Source organism: Rhipicephalus sanguineus, chromosome 1, assembly GCF_013339695.2.
Source record: "Rhipicephalus sanguineus isolate Rsan-2018 chromosome 1, BIME_Rsan_1.4, whole genome shotgun sequence".
NCBI lineage: Eukaryota > Metazoa > Arthropoda > Arachnida > Ixodida > Ixodidae > Rhipicephalus > Rhipicephalus sanguineus.
In genome coordinates, this window is record NC_051176.1 from 175289328 (window position 1) to 175310058 (window position 20731).

Consider the following 20731-nt stretch of genomic DNA (forward strand, 5'->3'; position numbering starts at 1 on the left):
TAAAAGAGAAAGAAAGCGCTTAAAGCGTGCGGCAAACTCCTGCGCTAGTACTTGATGGATTCTAAAAAAAATTATTGCGATAGCAATTATATGGACACTCTCGGCTGATTTTTGCCTTCGCCGTCATGTCCCGGATATATATATATATATATATATATATATATATATATATATATATATATATATATATATATATGTCGCTGCCCTATGAGCCCCCTCCCCCTCCAATGAAGGGAGACTTTGAGCCCTGGTGCCACATACCAAGGGCCGTGGTTGCTGCGGTTTGAGGGTATGCGCCACACGTGACTGGGGAAAGGGTTTCGTGCCGTATGGGACAGGCATGCCAGGTTATTCATGTCGTGACCTGTAATTATATTCCCTCCTATGCTGATTTTGGCACAGGAGACGACCAGGAGAGGCGGCTAGATAGATAGATAGAAATTGTCAAAGTGTCTTTGGTTCGTCAAGAAATGCTTCTCATCTAAAACGTGATCACATCCTTCTCATGCGACGAAAAGAAAGCCACCCTAACGAAAGGCCGACGAGCCGACGAAGCCGAAAGATTTTTAGGTGTTATGTGGCGTTTCAAATCGAGCGCCTTTGTGCCTGTGAATGGGGGCAGTCATGTAATTTTCTGAACTTTATTTCTTGCTCTACTTCTATATAGCATATATATGTAATATACACATATACATATTTTTTCTTCAACTAATGTAAAATATAATGTTGACCACTGCTTACATGTGCCGTTTTTGTGTTTGTGGTATCTGGCAACGTTGAGAATCAGCTTATGGTTGCCAGACCTCAACCAGTGCCATCTATTGCATTTAGGGGGATGGTGATGCCCTAGTCTACTGCATCGCAACCTAACCCTATTGCTCTTATTCTAATTTTTCCCCCTTTGGCATGACCTTACTACATTGTTTTCACAGGAACGTGAATCGACAGCTTCGGCGTACGAGGCTGCTTGCAAGCAACGAAGGCATCGAGGTCTGTCATCGTTTCTGCTTCTGCTGATGGGTAAGGGAAGCGAAACATTGTTCACGACTCCTCCACGATCGCTTCGCCACCGCTTGCAGGGACCGTTTATTAATGTTGAAACCGTTGCAGTTCCACATCGTATGTGCCTGTTGCTTTTACCTCACGTGATTGCTGAGGGCATATTGCGTCAGGGGTCATAGCCACCCGAAAGAAGATAGCTGGGAAATGAGGGGGGTGTACCATGCTCTCAAATCGTCTGTACCCTTTCAATTCCTTTTTATAGAGAAAAACACTTCTTTCATGTGCTTACATCGATGACGTCCCACCGAAGGTGCTGCTCGTAACACTTGTATGCTCATTACGTCCATCGCAGGTAACTGCCGCGGACGTTTTGGCAGAGATCGAGTGAAAACAATCATGTGGGCTGGAGCAGTCAGCTGCTGATAAACACGCTCTCTGTTGTGTAACTCTCCTTTGCGGTGTCTGATTTCAATGCTTTGCTGTGTTGTGTTTCGTTCGGCCGATTGCTCTCAGCTGTGGCTTGTTGTCATCGTCGATAGTTAGTTGGAGTCTTTAATAGTATCTGTTGGTTCGCAGGGAAATTTTCAGCTTCGACAATATTGACGGCGAACCAACCGGGTCATCAGTTTTCCAGAGTCTCTCAGAAAAATATGTATATATATATATATATATTTACAAAAACGGAAACTTTTCCTTCCTAGGCCGTACTTAAGGGAATTGTTTCGCAAAAAGAAAAAAGTAAATGCGCCGTCGGCTTTTGTGCAAACGACAGGTGTCTGACCATGCGTGTATACATCTATTTTTGTGTTGTTCATTGACCTCATGCAAGCTTTTATCATGTAAATGTATCAGTTATTGCTAAATTTCAGCGCTCGTTGGCATGATTCATGTTTTAGGTAATAGTTTAGCATACTTGCTGAGTATGGATGGGTTTTGTGTGCTGACCATTTGGCTTCATAATGCTTATGAAGGTAACTGTTAGTGCGGCTCAGTGGGTATGGCATCTACTGCTTAGCATGAGGCTGCCACTTCAATTACAAGCCACAGTGGTCACATTCTGATCCGGGCAGATTGAAAAGGAGCCCATGCACTTGGTTCAGGTTCCTACTCACTAACTCAAAGTAAGAAAAATTAATCTGTAAACGACCACTGTAGTTGCATTTGCAGTCCAGTTGTTAATGTGGGACATTATGCCATCTGTCAATATTTTAAAAGTTTAAGGATACAACAAATTACAATACTAAAGGACTATATGACTAAAGGAGTAATAATTGCACCTTGCTGAACAGCTTCACAGTGAAGGGAAGCTGCTCTTTTGGATATCACTGTAATTGTGCAAAGCACTGGAATATATAACTGAAATTGTATTTCGTAAAGAACTCGATTATAATTAAACACAAAACTAGTACAACTTCACAAAGAACATTGGGCAAGCAACATAAGGACATATGATAAAAAAGTTTACTTGGGCCCTGCCACACATTTCATACTGTTCCCTAGCATAGCATCAACTTCATTGGTGGCCATCACCATAGCCCACCTTTCATTCTTGAAGTTTTGGCTATACAAGAACCAGCTGGACAGGACATCACGGTTACCTCACTGCTACTCCACTTTGTGAATTGCTCACAAATAGAGGCCCTAGCTTTCCGCAAAAACTTGCCGAATTAATGGGGTTTTTTTGTGGTAATGCAGAAAAACTGGAAGTGGGCAGATATTAAAACCATTTTAACGCAGCAGCATTAAAAAGCTCGTTTTGCAAAAATTCCGATGTCGGCGTTGTTAATTGTGAGCGAAAAATCAACATTGTCCGTGAGCTAAATTTCGAAGTAGATGCGAATAAAGAAGTAGTAAAAAAAAAAATCTTCGGTTCGAGTGGGAATTAAACCCAGGACTTCTTCGTGGCAAGCAGGTGTTCTACCACAGAGCCACGCCCGTGCTCTAAATTGCTTCGGAAAAAAAAAAAACTTTATAAATGATACGTAGTGCAAGGAGTGTCATTAACACATGTAATATTGCGTGGCAGAAGCGTAGAATCACACCAGGTGTCAAAACGTGGGAATTGTGCAATGAGTGGTTGGTTTAAACACCCACCTGTTACAAAGCACACAGGCATAATTAATTATCATTATCAGCAACTGCATCAACAACGTGAGCAGCTGCGTAGGTGTGCATGTTGCCTTAAGACACATGGGGGGTACCTTGCTAACTCGCAAAATGAAGAATTATGTTGTAGTGGGCACTTTGCAACTGTACTTGCAGTAGGCATTCTAGGATAGTTTGAAAGGGCCAATTTGCAGGTGCACAGACGTTCCTTTCCTTGCAGCACGGTTTAGGTGTCCACCGAGAGTCGAAGCCAGGCTAGCGGTTGAGAAGGCGAAGCTGAAGCGTCCTCCAAGTTTTCTTTCCAAACAAGAAAAGCCAGGGGTAGATTTTATGTCTTGGCTTCTGAGCAGAGATGGAACACCTGACTCCAGCATTTCCTTCCACTTCCATTAAATACCTGTCAATGCCTATCAACCTTGATGCAGAAAAAGCATTAAGGTGGTGACATTGTGTGTCCTACAAGCATCATTTTTCTGGTGAAGAAAGTACAAAGCATCACCTGATGCTCAGCCACAACAGCTTCCTTTAGTTTTTGAATTAATGCAAGTACGTTTGGAGGCTGAAAGTGTTTAATAAGTAAACTATTATATGTGCCTGGTGTCTATTCAATGTTGCCACAGAATTTTGCAGATTCCTTTATCTGGAATTGCAGAATTTCAAATTTTCCGCCGCATAAGGTTAATGGCCTGTCTCGCCAGCAGCCACCTCATCTTCACAGCAGTGACCCAGATGCTAAGTACCTAGACTGCCAATAGCCTATGTATTGCATACATAGCACAACCCCCATTTGGGCCTCACCTCTGTTGTGGGAACCAGTCTATTCTTTTATCTACAGTAGGCACTACTACTGCTCACTATCACTGCCAATGATACCCACTTGTATTGCTAGGTCATGGGCCGAGGAAGAACTCCATCACATTACCAGCTTGGAAAGGCGGAGCGGCCCACCTGTTACACTCTAAGAAAAAAATCGAGTATATGGGGAGTATTTCTGCCACACAGCAATAATCGTCATCCGGCTTCCTTGCGTTTCCTTTCTTGAAAACCCAGCTCTGGACACTTTCCCATCAAGAATGATATGTCACGATGATAACTCACGCGCCGTTCGTGACCGGGAAGTGCTGGGACTGCGGTGATAACGCGAAGAAAGCATGTGAGGAGGATGATGCTTATTGTTGTGTGGCAGAAATACTCCTCAATTACTGTATTTTTTTCTTAGAGTGTAATGTAATGCTGCAACACTTCACTGTATGCAGAATATATGGTGTGGACAACAACGTGCTATGCACCTTCCTTGTCATGTGCTTGCAGGTAGCATGCATTTGGCAATTCTATTTGGCTTCTAATAAAGTATGCTAAGCTTTTGTCTTTACTCTCCTGAAAAGCAAACTGTAAATCCAGTGATGTATCCTGATGTTGCATTTCTATTCCAATTCTTTTACTTTTAGCTCTTTGTCAGTGTCTCAAGCGGCACTCTGCCTACATTATCACCAGAATCAACTGACAATTAGTAGTGAATAATGGCAAAGGAATGAAATCAAACAAAAAAGGAATCCTTGTATCTTCTATGGTTTTCATTGAGATGAAAATGGAGCCATAGAGGCAGACCTAGCTGCTCGTTTGTTGCTGATGTTGCTGCCATCACCCATTAACCCTGTACTATTACACAAAGGCCATTGTATGTATAAGCATAACGAACATACTAAATTTCTCCATTTAGGCACTTTACAGCAGTACTGTTTTTCGTTATGTGAGACCTGTGGCTTCTAGTGGCATGCGTGAAATATTGCACAAGAATACATGACATGCACCCCTGTTTGATTCTGTCACGTAATTATGTATGACTTGTGTCCACCACTTTATTTAGGTGCACCTAACATGTTGATTAGGGATAAGAATGGTCATTTCTTGGTGCGTTGTAATTTAATATCTGCTTGTGGTCATGAGCAGTAAGTGGAAAAATAAATTTAGATTGAATGATTACGTTTCTGATTCACTCTTTCCTTACTGCACCATGGAAAATTAACCTAATGTTTACTTTCTTATTTGCTGCTAAATGTAGAATGTTGTGTGTTTTGACTTGGATAATCATCCACTGTAAACCTGAGAAGACTACTCAATGATATTGGTCCATTTGTCGCATTATGGTGGTTGGTGGATGTGTTGCACTTCCCAAATCAGACATTGGGAAATGTGCACTTGACATCTTAGCAGCATGCAGTGTGGATGACTTAAAGCAGGTATGAAGCCACTCATTACTCGAGGTCTGCGCTCACTCCCCAAGCTACTTCCATGCTAGCACCCGGATTCATTGGCTGATGCAGTGGCTTTCTTAGCCCATTTTCTTCCCTTATTGCTGACTACTACTTAAGTTCAATATGGTTAGCCTCTTGTGGCCTGCCTCATTCCTTAACCATTCAGTTCTGCAACTTAGTTGCAGGCCTTTAAATTGCAGCAACTCACATTCATAGGCTTGTGCAGGGTCTTGCATTAAGGGGGGCACCATAGCCTGGTGGTGCTCCCCTTCCCACCTTTAGCGCTCATCATAGAAAGAAAGGAGAAACTCATTTGCACAAACGGCATGTTTTTCTTCCAGTGAGATGTGGATTTCAGCTTGCATATCTCACTTGTATATATTAGACTGGAATAGTAAAATTTCTTTTGCTGGTATTTATCTTCAGACAAAAAGCCTTATTCAGAAGCTTTTGCACCCATGTTTGCAGAGTTGTGCATGTGACACACAGGTTGGTGCGGTGTGTGCAGGGGAGAAGTCCCACTGAGGGAAGGTCATGGAAGAGGAGGCCAGCTCGGATTCGCTGGCCACAAGCGAGGAGTATGAGCTGGTCTGTCCTGAAGCGCCTCGGCTGAGTATAGCTGGCAATGGCAGCCAGGATCAGCTGCAGAGTCACTTGGGAGAGCTGCTAGCTGAGGGGTCTTTGCTGCACAAGGTGAGCGGGTAGCACACTGTTTCCTAAAAGCAGTATATTAAAATTTCATGAAGCGACAGAGGGCCAGGAATACTCGTCTCATTTGTCACAGGTTTGGTCTCGTTACTGGTCTCATTTATCACAGGTTTATCACTGAAGCAGTGTAGCTAATGACACTCTTTGGCTACCCATGGCCCTTGCGGCACAAAAACACACTAATCATCGAAGCAGTGTAGCCGAAGTACTAATACCCCGGTCACACTGGCAAATTTAGTGTCATTTTGAGCGAGTGCACTTACGCTCACAGAGTGTCACTTTGGCGGCGCGCTGCTACATGAGAAAGAGAAGTGTGCTTTGGAAATGATGGCAGTGGCAATTGGTGGTTCAGTAGCGCAACATATATTTGTTATTTTTGGCCATGCTCGCACTTAAATTGCTTATTATAGGCATGAACATAATTTACAATGAACTTTGGGCGTAAGTGTAGTAAATATTGCAACCGCATACCGTCATTGGTCATCGCGAGCCGATACAAGATAGTATCATATCCCAAGACGAATCGAAAACAAAAATGGCGGACTCCGGTGCAGAAAGGACGCATAGTGGTGACTTTTGGAGCGTGTTTTGGCAGCAATCATTTGCTCCTCCCAAAGACGTATAAGCGCCCGCGTCTCTGCGTCGGACCACGTTGTCTTCGCGGAAGTGGCACCCGTGGCACACACCATCGCAAATTATTAAAGAATGACTGACCTGCACATGTGCAAGGAAGTAAACAACGTGACGGACGCGGCCATTGCACGGCATGTGCTCCCGCATACCCCTAGCGGACGTAACCGCAAACTGCCCGAGGGCGAGAGTAGCGAGGTTTTTTTGTTGTAGTATCATTTGTTTGAATACATGGCAGTATCCTAATAACGAGAACGATGGTTTAAAAGTACCATGATCGTCGCGTTTTGCATTAGCGTATTTATTTGCAAGCTACTGCTGCCGAGGATAGACACCATAGACACTCCGTCGCAGCGAAGTGAGTTTGGCGAACGCACTTGCCGGCAAGTGTACTTTGCAGCGAGTGTCACTAAGCGTTCCTGTGTGACAGCGTGCAAATGACACTACCGGCGAAGTGCACTCGCTCAAAGTGCACTTAAGTTGCCCTGTGTGACAGGGGTATAAGAATGCAGACAACACACACAGTGTTTATGCCAACCATGAGAAAAAGGTACGGGTACTTTGTTTGTTTTCATTTTTCAGTTTCTCAAGATAATGAAACAGCATTAATAAAACCAAAATGTAAATGTCATAAACAGATTTTTCATATTTGCATGACAGTCCTCTAGGCACTCATACTCAAGATGCTGAGTAATCGTCACTTGCTGGAGCTATGCAAAATCGGCGCTGCCATGAAAGCTGCCGTTTAGCCTAACTTGCTGAAAGATACAAATGGTTGTAGGTGCAAGCATGCCCTGTTTAAATGTAAATGCCGCAAAGCTTCATTTTGTGGCATATTGAAGTTGTCACTAGATGCAGCACTTCTTTTGCTCCACTTTCTGTTGCTCTGTTAGGTTCCATTTAGATCCCATGTTGACAAAGTCTGTAATGCACCTTTGAATGCAACCAGCCTTTTAGCGGTTCAGAGAGGCAAACTGGTTTTCAGTTCCACTTATTTTAGGTACCTGGCCTCCCAGTGGACGAGCACATGGGAGTGTCCACATGGCTGCCGACACTCAGCAGGCAGCGCAACACACGCACAGTGTGAAGCCAGCTCCTCCAATGCCCTTTCTCCTGTGTCAGCTTGGCTCTATGCCATTGTGGCCTGTTGTATACTCTCAGTCAGTGGGGAACGTCCTGTCTGTGCCTGCACAGGCCAGCTCCTACCTTCTGCTGCTGCAGGCAGAGTAGTGTAGGCATTTGTAGCCACAAGATCCGGCATTATCAGCCAGATCTTGTGGCTTCTCCTGGACTATTCTCTCATTAAGTTACCAGCCTGCAAAGTTGCGTTGAGGACCAATACAGTTATTGTTTTATTGATGTCAGGCCTGAACACATCATCATTGACATTAACATAACTGTTTAAATCCACAGAAACATAATTTGATTTTGATGTGGCTATTATAGAGGGGATAGTAATATTGATGAGTGATTAATTGATGGAAAGTATCCTGCATAACTCTTAATCCTCTTGATGTCAACTTTTCACTTAGTTGACATAATTGATTAAACTTGTTCAATTAGTCACTTTCCAGATCGTGACAGAAGAGATGCAAAAATTTTTGAAATGATGCTGGAATGGTGAAGCAGGAGCAGTAACTGTCAACTGTCTTTCCAAATGATCCTGGAGCCAGGCGAGCCAAGCCGAGCGCTTCCCATTTCTTTCTCCACAACACAGATGCCGCTTGGGGCCAGAGGCGGGGGCTCGCCCACATATTGGAAAAGATGAACAAATAAGGACTCATTACGTCATGTAACCAGCCTCAAGGCATTTGATGTTCCAGAAACATTGGATAAACACTTGTGTAAAAGGCAGGAATCAATATCTCGACAAAGGCCCAGGAGACGTACTACGAAGCAACATTTCGGACAACAAAAGCATTACATTTGAAGTAATTACTACCCAGTAGTGTACATTTGGCTAGCAAACTCTCTATGATGACATTATCTCCTTCTCATTTTTCCTCGCAATATCAGCCCAACACATTATCTCTGAAGTGCAGTTTGACTAACCACAGTTTGTTAATTGATGTGCACTTGTTTGGCTGTGCTTCTGTAGCTTTGGCTGCAGAACGGTAGCCCTGAAGCCTAATGTGCATTCTGTCATGGATATCACATGTTGGGCCTATGCTCTGTTTGTCTTTAGCTGTGCCATGTAATGCTCTCTCTTGCAGTTGTTTCACTTAATTGAACTGGTACAATGGATCAAGAGTTGCCTTTGCCCCAATTCAAGGCATACTATAGCAACCTAACAACTGAGTTGTTGACTGTGCCCAAATCCCAGCCCATTGGAGATGTAGCAGGTTTTGAGCATGTATTTGACATAGTGATGATGGCGCTCTTACCGATTTCAACATCTGTAGCATCCAAGCAACTGTGTTGACATGCTGGCTGCGCGGCGACTGAAAGGGCCTCTTTTACCCAATATCTCAGTTAATTGTCATTCCTTCACTCTGTAAAAAAAAAAAAAGCATGAGGCTCGAAAAGCCTCGTGCTTTTCACCAGTCATTTCCTTCTCCGCTTTGCATATTGCAATTTTTTTATATATTTTAGTTAGACCTCACCTTTTACTTGTGTCAGTATTTTAAATGCGAAGCATTTCTTAGTGAACTTCTGCGACTTTGAGCGTATCTATCTATCTATCTATCTATCTATCTATCTATCTATCTGTCTGTCTGTCTGTCTGTCTGTCTGTCTGTCTGTCTGTCTGTCTGTCTGTCTGTCTGTCTGTCTGTCTGTCCGTCGGTCCGTCGGTCCGTCGGTCCGTCCGTCCGTCCGTCCGTCCGTCCGTCCGTCCATCCATCCATCCATCCATCCATCCATCCATCCATCCATCCATCCTCCTACGACTTTGTGCTCTCCTGGTCGCTTGGTTCATCGAATGTGCACCAAAATTGGTATGGCGTAACATGACTGTATGACGAACATAAATGACAAGTCATAACATGAAAATCATGACACGCATGTCATGTACAGCATGATTTACATGCTACGCTCATGGTGCGCTGGCGGCCGTTTCGCTAGTTTGATTTACACCAAAATTGGTATCTTGCGACGTGACTGTGTGACGAACATAAATAACACGAGTTAACATGAAAATCATGACACGCATGTCATGCACAGCATGACTTACGTGCCACGCTCATGGTGCGCTGGCGGCCGTTTCGCTAGCTTGATCTACCCCGAAATTGGTATTGTGTGACGTGACTGTATGACGAACATAAAAACTCGAGTTAACATGAAAATCATGACACGCACGTCATGCACAGCATGACTTACGTGCCACGCTCATGGAGCGCTGGCGGCAGTTTCGCTAGCTTGATATACACCAAAATTGGTATCTTGTGACGTGACTGTGTAATGAACATAAATAACACGAGTTAACATGAAAATCATGACACGCATGTCATGTACAGCATGACTTACGTGCCACGCTCATGGAGCGCTGGCGGCAGTTTCGCTAGCTTGATCTACCGGCCGTTTCTCTAATTTGATCGACCCCGAAGTTGGTATTGCGCGACGTTACTGTGTGACGAACATAAATAATAGGAGTTAACATGAAAACCATGACATGCATTTTCCTCAGACATACAAGACGATGTATGCAGCTCTTTGCTGGCTGCTTCGCATTACATCGATTCCCACAATGCGTGGGATCTGCCGGCTTTTTTTATTTATTGTTTACCTTCACTTGACAGTGTTGCAAGTTATAATTAGTCTAATAAATTAATGGTTACTTTTGATCAAACGTTGATGCATGTAATGTACTTTTGTTCCAGCTCTCAAAGATTAAAATAGGGTCTTTTTTACATGAGTAGATAACTTTGACTTTTTAAAGCTTGCACTAAAAAATGTTGATTAATCTATTAATTGATGAAAAAAGCTTGCATCAAAAGCAGTGAATTGATTAAAAGCTTAACTGCTGATGAATTAACCATTAATAAATTTAAAAGGTTAATTGACCATCCCTATATAATAGCCACTTCCCCTCTTCAATTCTTCCGAGCTGCTTGCTGGCCATAGCAGCAGGCATCAGTGGCGGCTGCGAGAGTTCAGCAGTACAGTAGAAGCTCAGATATACGTCTCCATTTCATATCACATCCCGCCACTAGCGTTAGCGATTGGGAGCACAAGATCCTAATACAGTTGTATTATTTCCGCTCCCCCCCCCCCCCTGTTAGGTTGTGGGCTCGATCCCAGCTGCAGCAGTCGTATTTCTATTGAGATGAATTGCTAGAGGCTTGTGTACTGTGTGATGGTAGTGCATATTAAAAAATACCAGATAGTTGAAATTTCCAGAGCCCTCAACTACAGCGAGCCTCATAATCATATCTTGTTTTTAGCATGTAAAACCTTACAAATTATTATTTTTTGCCTGTTAATACATTCCTGGAGAGCATGATAACCTGGCACCATTGTTCAGTATGTCACCGAAATACAGCCCTATGATATGTTTCCTGGTTGCTAGATCCCTTGTGTACAAGAGAAGATGCTAGGTGCACGTGATCTAGAACAGTAAACAGCCAACTGCAGACCATGTCACAAAAAAATACTGGCATGATCTCTTTCGGTACCAGCAAATCACCACACAGGCTGTTAAGTGTCGCATTCACAGCTATTGCTGCAAAACATCAAGTGAACTCAGTTCTTATGTCTTTAGGCGCATTACACCACACTTAACATTAGTTAAGTAAACATCAGTTAAGTAAACTGATGTTTACTGCAATTTACACTGCCCATAAAACCAGTATTGTGGTTTTGGCACGTAAAATGCCATGAATAATATTATATGCACATAAAACCACGACTCTTGCTTTGTGCATTAGTAAAATGCTTTGATATCTCTATCAATACTTCACCTTTCAGGTGAAACTAAAATTTTTTAGTGAATTTGGATCATGGCTTCCCTAATTATTCGGAAACCATTATCCATGGAACGAAGCTGTTTTTGTACAGTTTTCAACAGTGGAGTTCTTGGTTACGCCGCGTAGCGTTCGCAAAAACCAGTTGGCTGGTATGCACCACAAGAATTGGGCAAGCCCCACTACTGAGTACAAGCATTTATGGGAACCATGTGAATTTGTTGCTCGTGGAAAACGAAAGTGAGTGTGAGGAGGAGTGATGTGAGGGAAGGGAGGGGAGAGAGGGTGAAGCATAGCTTAGCCATGTTAGTATCCTATAGCAAGGGGTGGGGAGGAGGGGAGAGGGTAAAGCATAGCATATCCTTGTGCAGTGTAGTACAGCAAGGGGGTGGGAAAAAAGGAAGGATGGTGAGGATCAGTGATGTGAGGGTGATGAGGAGAGAAAGGATGGGAGAGGGTGAAGCATAGCATAGCCTTGTATAGTACAGTATAGCAAGGTTATGGGAAAGGGAAGTGAGGGTGAGGAGGAGGGAAAGAGGAGAGGAGCGGGTAATACATTGCATAGCCGTGTATATGGTATAGCAAGGGGGTGGGAAAAGGATGTGAGGGTGAGGAGGAGAGACTGTGAAGCATAGCATAGACATGTATCATATAATCGAGAGTTCGACGGAAACCCGTCTGGTCTGGACGAAACATGATGAATAAAAGGCAACCACCGACCAAATAAAAGTTTTAAAAGAAACGACGTTTTGGCTTCCATACGGAAACCTTGTTCACAATGAAGCCAAGAACACTAAGAGCATCTAACTATATAGGTTTCAGTATGTGACGCAAGCACCGCGCATAGCACGAGGAAAAGTTTCCAACGTTACGATTCAGCGTCTGTTCACTAGATTGTATCTCGAGGTACTCGAGATGCAGGTGTCGTGATGTCCAGTTTCTTTCCTTCCCGATAATGCTCGCATTCAACAAGTCTATAGTGTGATTAGTCATATCCGCATGCTCTGCCAGTGCATTAGATGCCACTTTCTTGTTTTTCACATCGTTCTGATGTTGGCGCAGGCACTGTCTTCATTGTGAACAAGGCTTCCGTATGGAAGCCGAAACGTCGTTTCTTTTAAAACTTTTATTTGGTCGGTGGTTGCCTTTTATTCATCATGTATAGACCTTTTTTTCGTAGGCGCCGCCATATTGCCTAGCGGGCGGCGCCGTCTCTGGTCTGGCAACCCACTGGCATGTGCGAAGCTCCGCGTTTGTATGGAAGGTATGCATGCGGCTGCAGTTGCAGGCGGTTTTTTTCGTTCTGGCGCACTGAATTTCGTATCGAGAGATGCGGTCTACATAGGAAATGAGTCTGTGAGACATCCTGAAAAGGTTTCATCCGTTGAGAGTCAATGATGTCGAAAGTGGTCGATGTCATATATTTTTGGCACTGTCTGTTGGAAAACCACGCAAATATTTGGACTCGTTCTAGCAGGGCAAGCAAGTTCTGCCACTCTTAGGGTATACAATGAATTTTTTTCTTGGACTGTAATCTTTTAGTTAGTTTTTTTTTTCTTTTTCATTCACATTGTGTTATGCTGTCTAACCGACTACCGTTCGTACATGCGGTTGTGCGTGAACGCGCAGTCTCCATTTCATAGCGCGTCATCTGTTTGTTGCTCACAAACAGTTGCCTATCTTGTTTCTAAACTTTTAAGTGACCGCTTATTACTCGCTCGTTTATTGCCCACCAGCGTGGACGAAGTTAGAGTTGTTTACAGGGAAGTGCTGGTACATAAAAACGATGCTGATGTTGACATGTACGCCCGCTTCTTTTTCTTTTAAGAGTCGTGATATTTGATTGGATTTCGGCGGCGATAAGATGAAGATGGTTAGAGAGTTTCTTCTTCCGGTGAGGCACGAAGCGCGCCCGGGCTGAAGCCTTTGATCGGCATCAGATGTGATCCGCATTTTTTTTTTTTTTTTTTTTTTTAACTTTGTATACCAGATGTACGGTTCTTGCGAAATACTTGCTGTCGTTCGCAAAGCTAAACAGCAAAAGTGGCAGTTCAATAAACACTAGACAAGTGTAACAACGTGGTTTTTGTATCGCGCTTAGAAGAGAATTAATTATTTTGTAAATTACTGCGCGACTTGTCAGACACGGTTCTTGACCACGTAAAAATTTGCCTTCCTGAGGTAGTTGTTCTACACACAAAGCGACAGAATCCTTTTTTTTTTTTTTTGCTATTTGGCTTTTATATCGCTCATCGCATACGATACACCCCGCTGTCTTACGGAAGTTGCAACCTCACGACAAAGATCTCGCCACATCCTTTTGATGTAGTGTTCATTGAATGTTCGGGTTTTACAAGGCTGGTACGGAGCAATGATTAAATGTATGATGCCCGTTACCCCGCAGCGAAGTGAGGGATTTCTCGTCTGTACTAATACCGGTAAAGTTCCTAGATTTTTAAATACCGGTATACATCAACTGCAGCGATCACCGTGTTGAGCCGAGCTACGGAGCTAATTGTTAGACCAAACACATCATATTAAAAATATAATAATAAAACGAAGCGAAAACAACTCAGGTGGCTACTCGAGTGGTACTTATAGATGTTTTGAACTTTACCGGACAGGGCCGTACTTGACCGCTTATGTTTGTTCGCAAATCTGGCCACATTCGATTGACGTTTGACTGCGTGGAACACTGGGAATTCCGGATATATTGCGGCACTTGCCAATTTAGAACCTGTAACGTAACACAAACGATGTACCTTGAAGACCGCGCACAAGCGCAAACACTCCGCGTTTGGTGATGCCCGTCGCATGCTTATTCAGACAGCAGTTTCCTTTTTTTTTCTAATTGTTAGAACAACCAAAAACGGCACAGTGGTTTTCTGTTGACCTTTCGCTGGCTGACATCGCAATAAAAGAGAACAAAATCCGCAGGTCGGCCTAAAACACGCAAAAATTGTTCGAAAACGCCACTCATCCAAGCACCAGCACGCACACTCCGTGCCGTCGCGCGCAAGCCAGAAAGGAGGAAAGCGCTGGTTGCCAGTCCGGTCCTCCTCGCCCGATGCAACGGTCTATAGTGTAGCAAGGCGGTGGGAAAGGGAAGTGAAAGTTAGGAGGAGTGACGTGAGGGGAGGGACAGGGGGACAGGCGAGGGTAAGTCATTAGCATAGTCTAGCAATGGCTTAGAATGGGAAGTAAGGGTGAGGAGGAGGGGAATGCCATCAGCTCTGCTGTTTCCTCAGTCTTCACACCACTAGTGCACGACTGGCCCATTTTTTTTTTTCCAACACATAAGAAGCCATGATCCATGGAAAAAAATGCTGTACAAAAACTGTGTGTTTTTGTACAATTTATTTCCAACACATAGGAATTAGGTTCCACTGTAATATGTTAAGCTGTGCTTTTTTTTGGATTGAGTATTCAGGGAACTAACTAAATGTTTGCACGTTGTTTCTCACACCTGAAAATTCAACTTATACAGAGTCTGTACTGAATTTTTTGCCGCCATGTTAATTTGAAGTGGAGCTAATTCATAGATGCCATAGTACCATTTTCTTACTTTATTTTGTGCTTTGTTTCTCAATAGGAATCAGCCCATAGTGGTGACGAAAAAGGCAGAGATGGTGAAATGAAGTCATCTGAGAGTTCTCCCGAGGAAGCCATGCCAGAGCCAAAGCCAAGGTCATCATCGCTAGAGTCTGGTATGGTATCCCTAATGTGCTTTGCTGTATGTGTTGCACCAGCACTGTGACATCATGGGAGAGTGAAACTGTCGTTCAGAGCTCAAAACATTGTGGAGCTGCAAAATTGGCTTCAAAATGTCGTAGCCAATTTTTTTTAGTGTTACTAGTAAGCCCAACACTAGTGATCACTGTGTTCTAAACTTAAAGATCAGCAATTCCAAACTTCCTTTGTTAGGTTCTTCTAGGGTGAAACAGAATGTGTTTAAAATATGTGTGAAGCTTCTCTAAAGTAGTGTTGGCAGCAGTTCTTTGTTGTACTTTGTGATACTGTGTTGTATGTGAACTATCAACATGTTTGGAGGAATGAATAAACTTTAGCTTCTTTGATGTTAGGTAAACAATGGCCGCTGCAATTTTCATAGTTGTTTTTATCTGAATGCAATGATTAAACCTGAAGGGACAAATTGAAGGGGCCCTGCAACACTTTTCCAAGTAGCCATGGAATGGCTTCACTAAAGGAGCTTATTGCCTCACGAATCGACCGCTGCAAGAATTTTTAGAATCCAACCTGTACGAGCGGAGTTACAAAGATTTGTCGTACACTTTAATAGCTTTCTCTCTTCTCTCGTCATGACGAAAGCACTGGAAGCTAAGCAGGGAGGGATGGCACGGGGGGAAGAAGGTACGTCACGCGTGCCTTGTGACCTTGAACACTTTTTCTTTCTTTCTTTTTTTTTTTTATTCAAACATGCGGCGTACACTCAGTGCTATCGCACGCGGGCAAGCGGTGGTGTTTTATGGCGGCCTTAGTAACTACCAAGCGCGTCATGTTCAAATCAGCCAATGGCGTGGAACTTGAGTCAATGGCGCAGTGATCTTGAGCAAATAGCATCATTTGTCGAGAGAAGAGGAAGCGATTTTTAGCTGACTGTGAGAATTTATTGTAAATCCCAGGCGACGTGCTGCGCTATAATGTTTGGCTCGCATGTTCTCGGGAGCCTCGACTACCGATCGGCAGCGTTTTCTGACCATGCTAAAAAGTGTTGCAGAGCCCCTTTAAGAGCCAAATGAAGAGTTTTGATGTATTTCGCTAGGTGTGGAGCACCTCCAGATTCGTTATATATGGTGCTCAAGGATACCAGCAAAACATGCCTGCAATTACTTCTTTCGTGAAAAGCAATTAATGCACGAATGTTGCATTATGGGCGGAGCTAGCCCGAAAATTTCTCAATAGTTGTAGCTATCTTCAAGCAAGGGCGGTAACGAACGGATATGTGTGCTAGGTGTATTTTCAAAGAAGATTTCACGCTTCACACAAAAACGCACGCCCTCGAGCATAACTGCTGCAGCACGCCGCGCATCTAATCCGGTGGGTGCTCGTGACATTCATCCCCCGCCGGTGGCACTGTGGTGGTGGCTCGGGAACAGACTTGTACATGTCACAGAAAATAAGTAACCGATTACAATTACAATTATGTACTTCCTTTAAAATGTAATTGATTACAGTGATCAATTACAGCGCCAGAAAAGTAACTAAGCAATTACAGAGATGTAATAAATTACTTTTGGGTTACTTCCCTTCAAAATTTTATTGCCGTAACACAATAACAGAAGTTTACTCAAACTACAATGAACTACTGTGGCTTGCATGTTAAGAGAGAAGGTTGGAGGCTTGTATGAAGGCTGTCAGGCTCACTGTTGCTTCTGGGATATAGTGTTACACATTGTTAACTTTCAAAAGGAGTTGTTTTTCAAAGTTGTCATCACTGATTCTTCCACATTTCCTCGTTCAGCTGCTACATTGAACACTCTCAGTGCATGTGCTGGAGTGAAGGGCGGAGTTATAACGTCGGAACGTTTTGCACACCAGCTCGTAGTTGCGCAGCGCTTCAAAGCTACTGTCCACGTCCTGTATGAAGCGTCATGCTTCCCTGTTGCTGGCGCTCAGGTAGGGTGTAGCAAGTAAGGCCAAGGAAAAGGTTAAAAATAGACTCTATAGGAACCCTCCGTCTGATAGGACGGGGGGTCCCTACAGAGTGGTCGCACATTTTTTGGGATGAGAACTGCCGTAGAAGACTGGTTACAACTTGATTTTGGAAAATAAATGTTAATTGAATACCAGTAATCAATTCAAAGAAACTATAATTGAATTATCCAGAACGTTAGTTTTGAAAAAGTAGTCGACTATATTACAAAATTACAAAAAGAATGTAATTTATTACAAGTAATTGATTACTTGTAACACGTTACGTACAACTCTGCTCGGGAAACTAGCCCCCTCACGTCATTTTTGGACCATGCGGCAGGCCATACCATGTGTGTTTCCATCCATCAGTCGTGGTAGAAAATATCTAGTACCTCAGTCCTGTTCCACACTGTCGTTCAAGCAAGGTTCTAGCTTTCAAGCCTGTACTAGTTCAAATTGCTTAATATGCACTGTCGTTATGTAAAATGCTTGCCTACAGGGCTTTAATGCTTTTGTTATACTTTCACTTTTTCAAACAAAAACTTGGAGCACGCTTGAGCTTCGCCTTCAAGAGTAGAACACGATAACGTAATCGGGCCCCGTGCGGATCACCTTCTCAATTGCTAGCCTGGCTTCGGTTCTCGGTGCATGCCTCAACCGTGCTGTAAGGAAACGAACGACTGTGCGCGTAACGTTGGCCATTTCAAACTATCCTAGATTGCCTACTGCAAATACAGTTGTTAAGTGCCCACTACGCCATAATTCTTCCTTTTGGAAATCAGCAAACGGCCCACTACACATCCGTAAGGCAGTACGTGAACCTACGCAGCTGCTCACTTTGTTGATGCTTTTGCAGCTGATGATGATTAAATATGTCTGAGCACATTGTAATGTGTGGGCCTTTCGAACACCCACTCGTTGCGCAATTCACATGTTTTGATGCCTGGCACGATTCTGCGCTTCTGCCACGTAATATTACATGCGTTAAGGAGACTCCTTCCACTACATGACATTCATGTAGTGTTTTTGTTGAAGCAGATTCAAGCAATAGCGTGGCTCTGTAGTAGAACACCTGCTTGCCACACAGACGGCCTGGGTTCTATCCTCACTTGAGCCGAACATTTTTTATTTATTTTATTTGCATCTTTCTCGATTTTGCCGTCACGGACAAGATGATGATTTTTCGCTCACAACCAACGATGCCAATGCCGACACCGACGCAGACGCCAGAATTTCTGTGAAACGAGCTCTTCAACGCTATCGTGTTAATAACTGTCTTTGCTGTGGGCCCACCATGGTAGCTTTGCAGCTAAGGTGTTACACTGCAAAGCTCGAGGACACAGGTTCCATTCCATTCCAAAGCATAGTGGCCGCATTTTAATGGGGGCAGAATGCAAAAGCACGCACATACAATGTAGGTCTGTATTTAAGAACCCCAGGCAGCCAAAATAATCTGTCCACTCCTATGGTGTGTCTCATAATCATATAGTTTTGTCACATAAAATCCCAGAATCTTAACTTTCTTTGTTATTCCCTTCCTCTTCGCATTGTTTTTTTTTTTAACACAGCACTTATTTAGACATGGACAGACGAAACATCAAACCAAACCAACACCCGTATCAACGAGCTCGCATCCAAACTCTTTTATTGGTTTTCTCGCCTGTATGTAATGCTAGGGCCCCATTAATGGTACCATATTTCTGAATGCAAAGCATCTTAGAAAGTGATTTCGTGCCTGTGATCTGTCTTTTCTTGCCTGAGGCTTCTTCATTAAATAAGGAATATGTGTCACGTGGTGGGATTTGAACCAAGGTCCCACAGCTCAGCAGACTCACCTGGACACTTGCAAAAACTCTTCTCTTCCTCCATTTCAAATGCACCATGGAGGAAGGAAAAATTGGGAGATAGCGTTGGGAAATGTGATTAAAGCCAAAAAGTATCAACTCAACATGTGATAGTCATGTCAGCACGCATGCAGGCAAAGCTGTGGCAGCATAGCCGAACAAATGTTCTCTGCCAATACGCTGCCTCAGAGGTCATGTATCGGGCGATTACTGCAAGGTATAAAGCAAAGGGAATGACTTCATAGAGGGTGCTTGCAAGGCTGATCTATTCCTATTGATGGCAATGCGTCTGTGCCATCTGACACAATCATTTGATAAGCAAGGTGGAGGCCACGATGTGTTTCCACCAATTGCTTCCGGCTCTTTTCTGTCTTTGCAAACAAAATGGCAGCACTCATACCAGCGTGCTGTAATGGTACTTTGTGTGATTTGAGTAGTCAAAGAATGCATTTTGGCGCTTCTTGGACTCTGCTCTGTTAGCATTACACTGGTAGATAATATAGGGACTAGCATTCTGGCAAACTTTGTTAATGCAGGATTGCAGTTTAGGGACTTGTCAAGATTGCAGGATTGCAGTTTAGCACCTTGTGTTACATGTCTTTCTCCTTGTCTTGTCTGTTATTTTCGCCGGCACTGTTTTACTGCGAGTTTAGTGACATTTATTGTTCAGAGATACAAAATGCATTGAATCCTTTAGGTCATCGCCCGGGATGGCTAAAATATTTCATTTCCTCGGGCTTTCATTATCACGGTGTTTGACTTATAACAGGGTGCTCACAGGTGCTTGAAACCCTTTACGACCCTTGAATTTGAAAAGTACACTTTAGAGGCCCTTGAAAGTCCTGGAATTTTTCTTTCCTTGAAAACGCTTGAATTTCTTGGCATATGGTGTCTAATATTGACAATGGGAGCTGCTGTCTGTCGGTAAACGTTCATCGGGCCAGCACCAAGGGCACGTTCCGTGCTCAGTGATGGCTCCCCTCCTGCGTTTATCCTGTGTTGTTCACACCTTTTCATGCTACCACTCATTTCATTTTCCCACCTGTCACTCCTCCTCCTCCCACTTCCTTTTAACTTCCCTCCTGGCGACTAGACTCCAGCTGCAGCACCTATGCTATTTTTTTCCTCCTCCATACCTAACTATATCATGCGAGCAGCGCACAAGTTGAAACAATACATCTAGCTTAAACAATATTCACTGTCTTTATGCAGCCAAAGCTTTAAAAGAAGTGCTGTGTGTGAGCCAGATACAAAAAAGTATGAAGTTCTAATTAAAGCTGCTGACCGTGCTACTGACACTCAGTGATTGGCTCCTCCCATGCAGTGTTTTTTATTGCTGTTTTGTGTATACAAACATATTGACTGTATATGTAGTAGATATTTGCTAATTTGCATGGCATACTGGTGTGAATCCAATCCATATTTAATTCAGCCTGTATAAAAGCTCAAAAACAGGAGACACTTGATGACTCTAGGCAGTTGAAAATGTATTCAATTATCACATTGTGAACATTAGGGAAAAAATCTGAAGCAGTCATTGACATTTTGTTGCTTCAGCAGATCAGTATGCTGAAAAAGTGGAAGTGTCATTTGTACTTAGCCTTCACAGTGAAACTGAACAGTTTCCCAA

The 20731-nt window shown here is 43.3% G+C and overlaps 1 protein-coding gene across 2 annotated transcripts in view; it reads left to right on the forward strand.

The window, feature by feature from the left end:
• Positions 1-791: 791 nt before the first annotated feature.
• LOC119402679 (rab GTPase-activating protein 1) overlaps positions 792-20731 on the forward strand; it is a 153144-nt gene continuing 133204 nt past the window's right edge. For both annotated transcript variants that reach the window (XM_037669794.2, XM_037669801.2), the window contains exons 1-3: positions 792-1020; positions 5872-6056; positions 15195-15309. In XM_037669794.2, coding sequence (XP_037525722.1) covers positions 5898-6056; positions 15195-15309 — 274 coding nt within the window. In that variant the 5' untranslated portion in view covers positions 792-1020; positions 5872-5897. The remainder of the gene's footprint in view (positions 1021-5871; positions 6057-15194; positions 15310-20731) is intronic.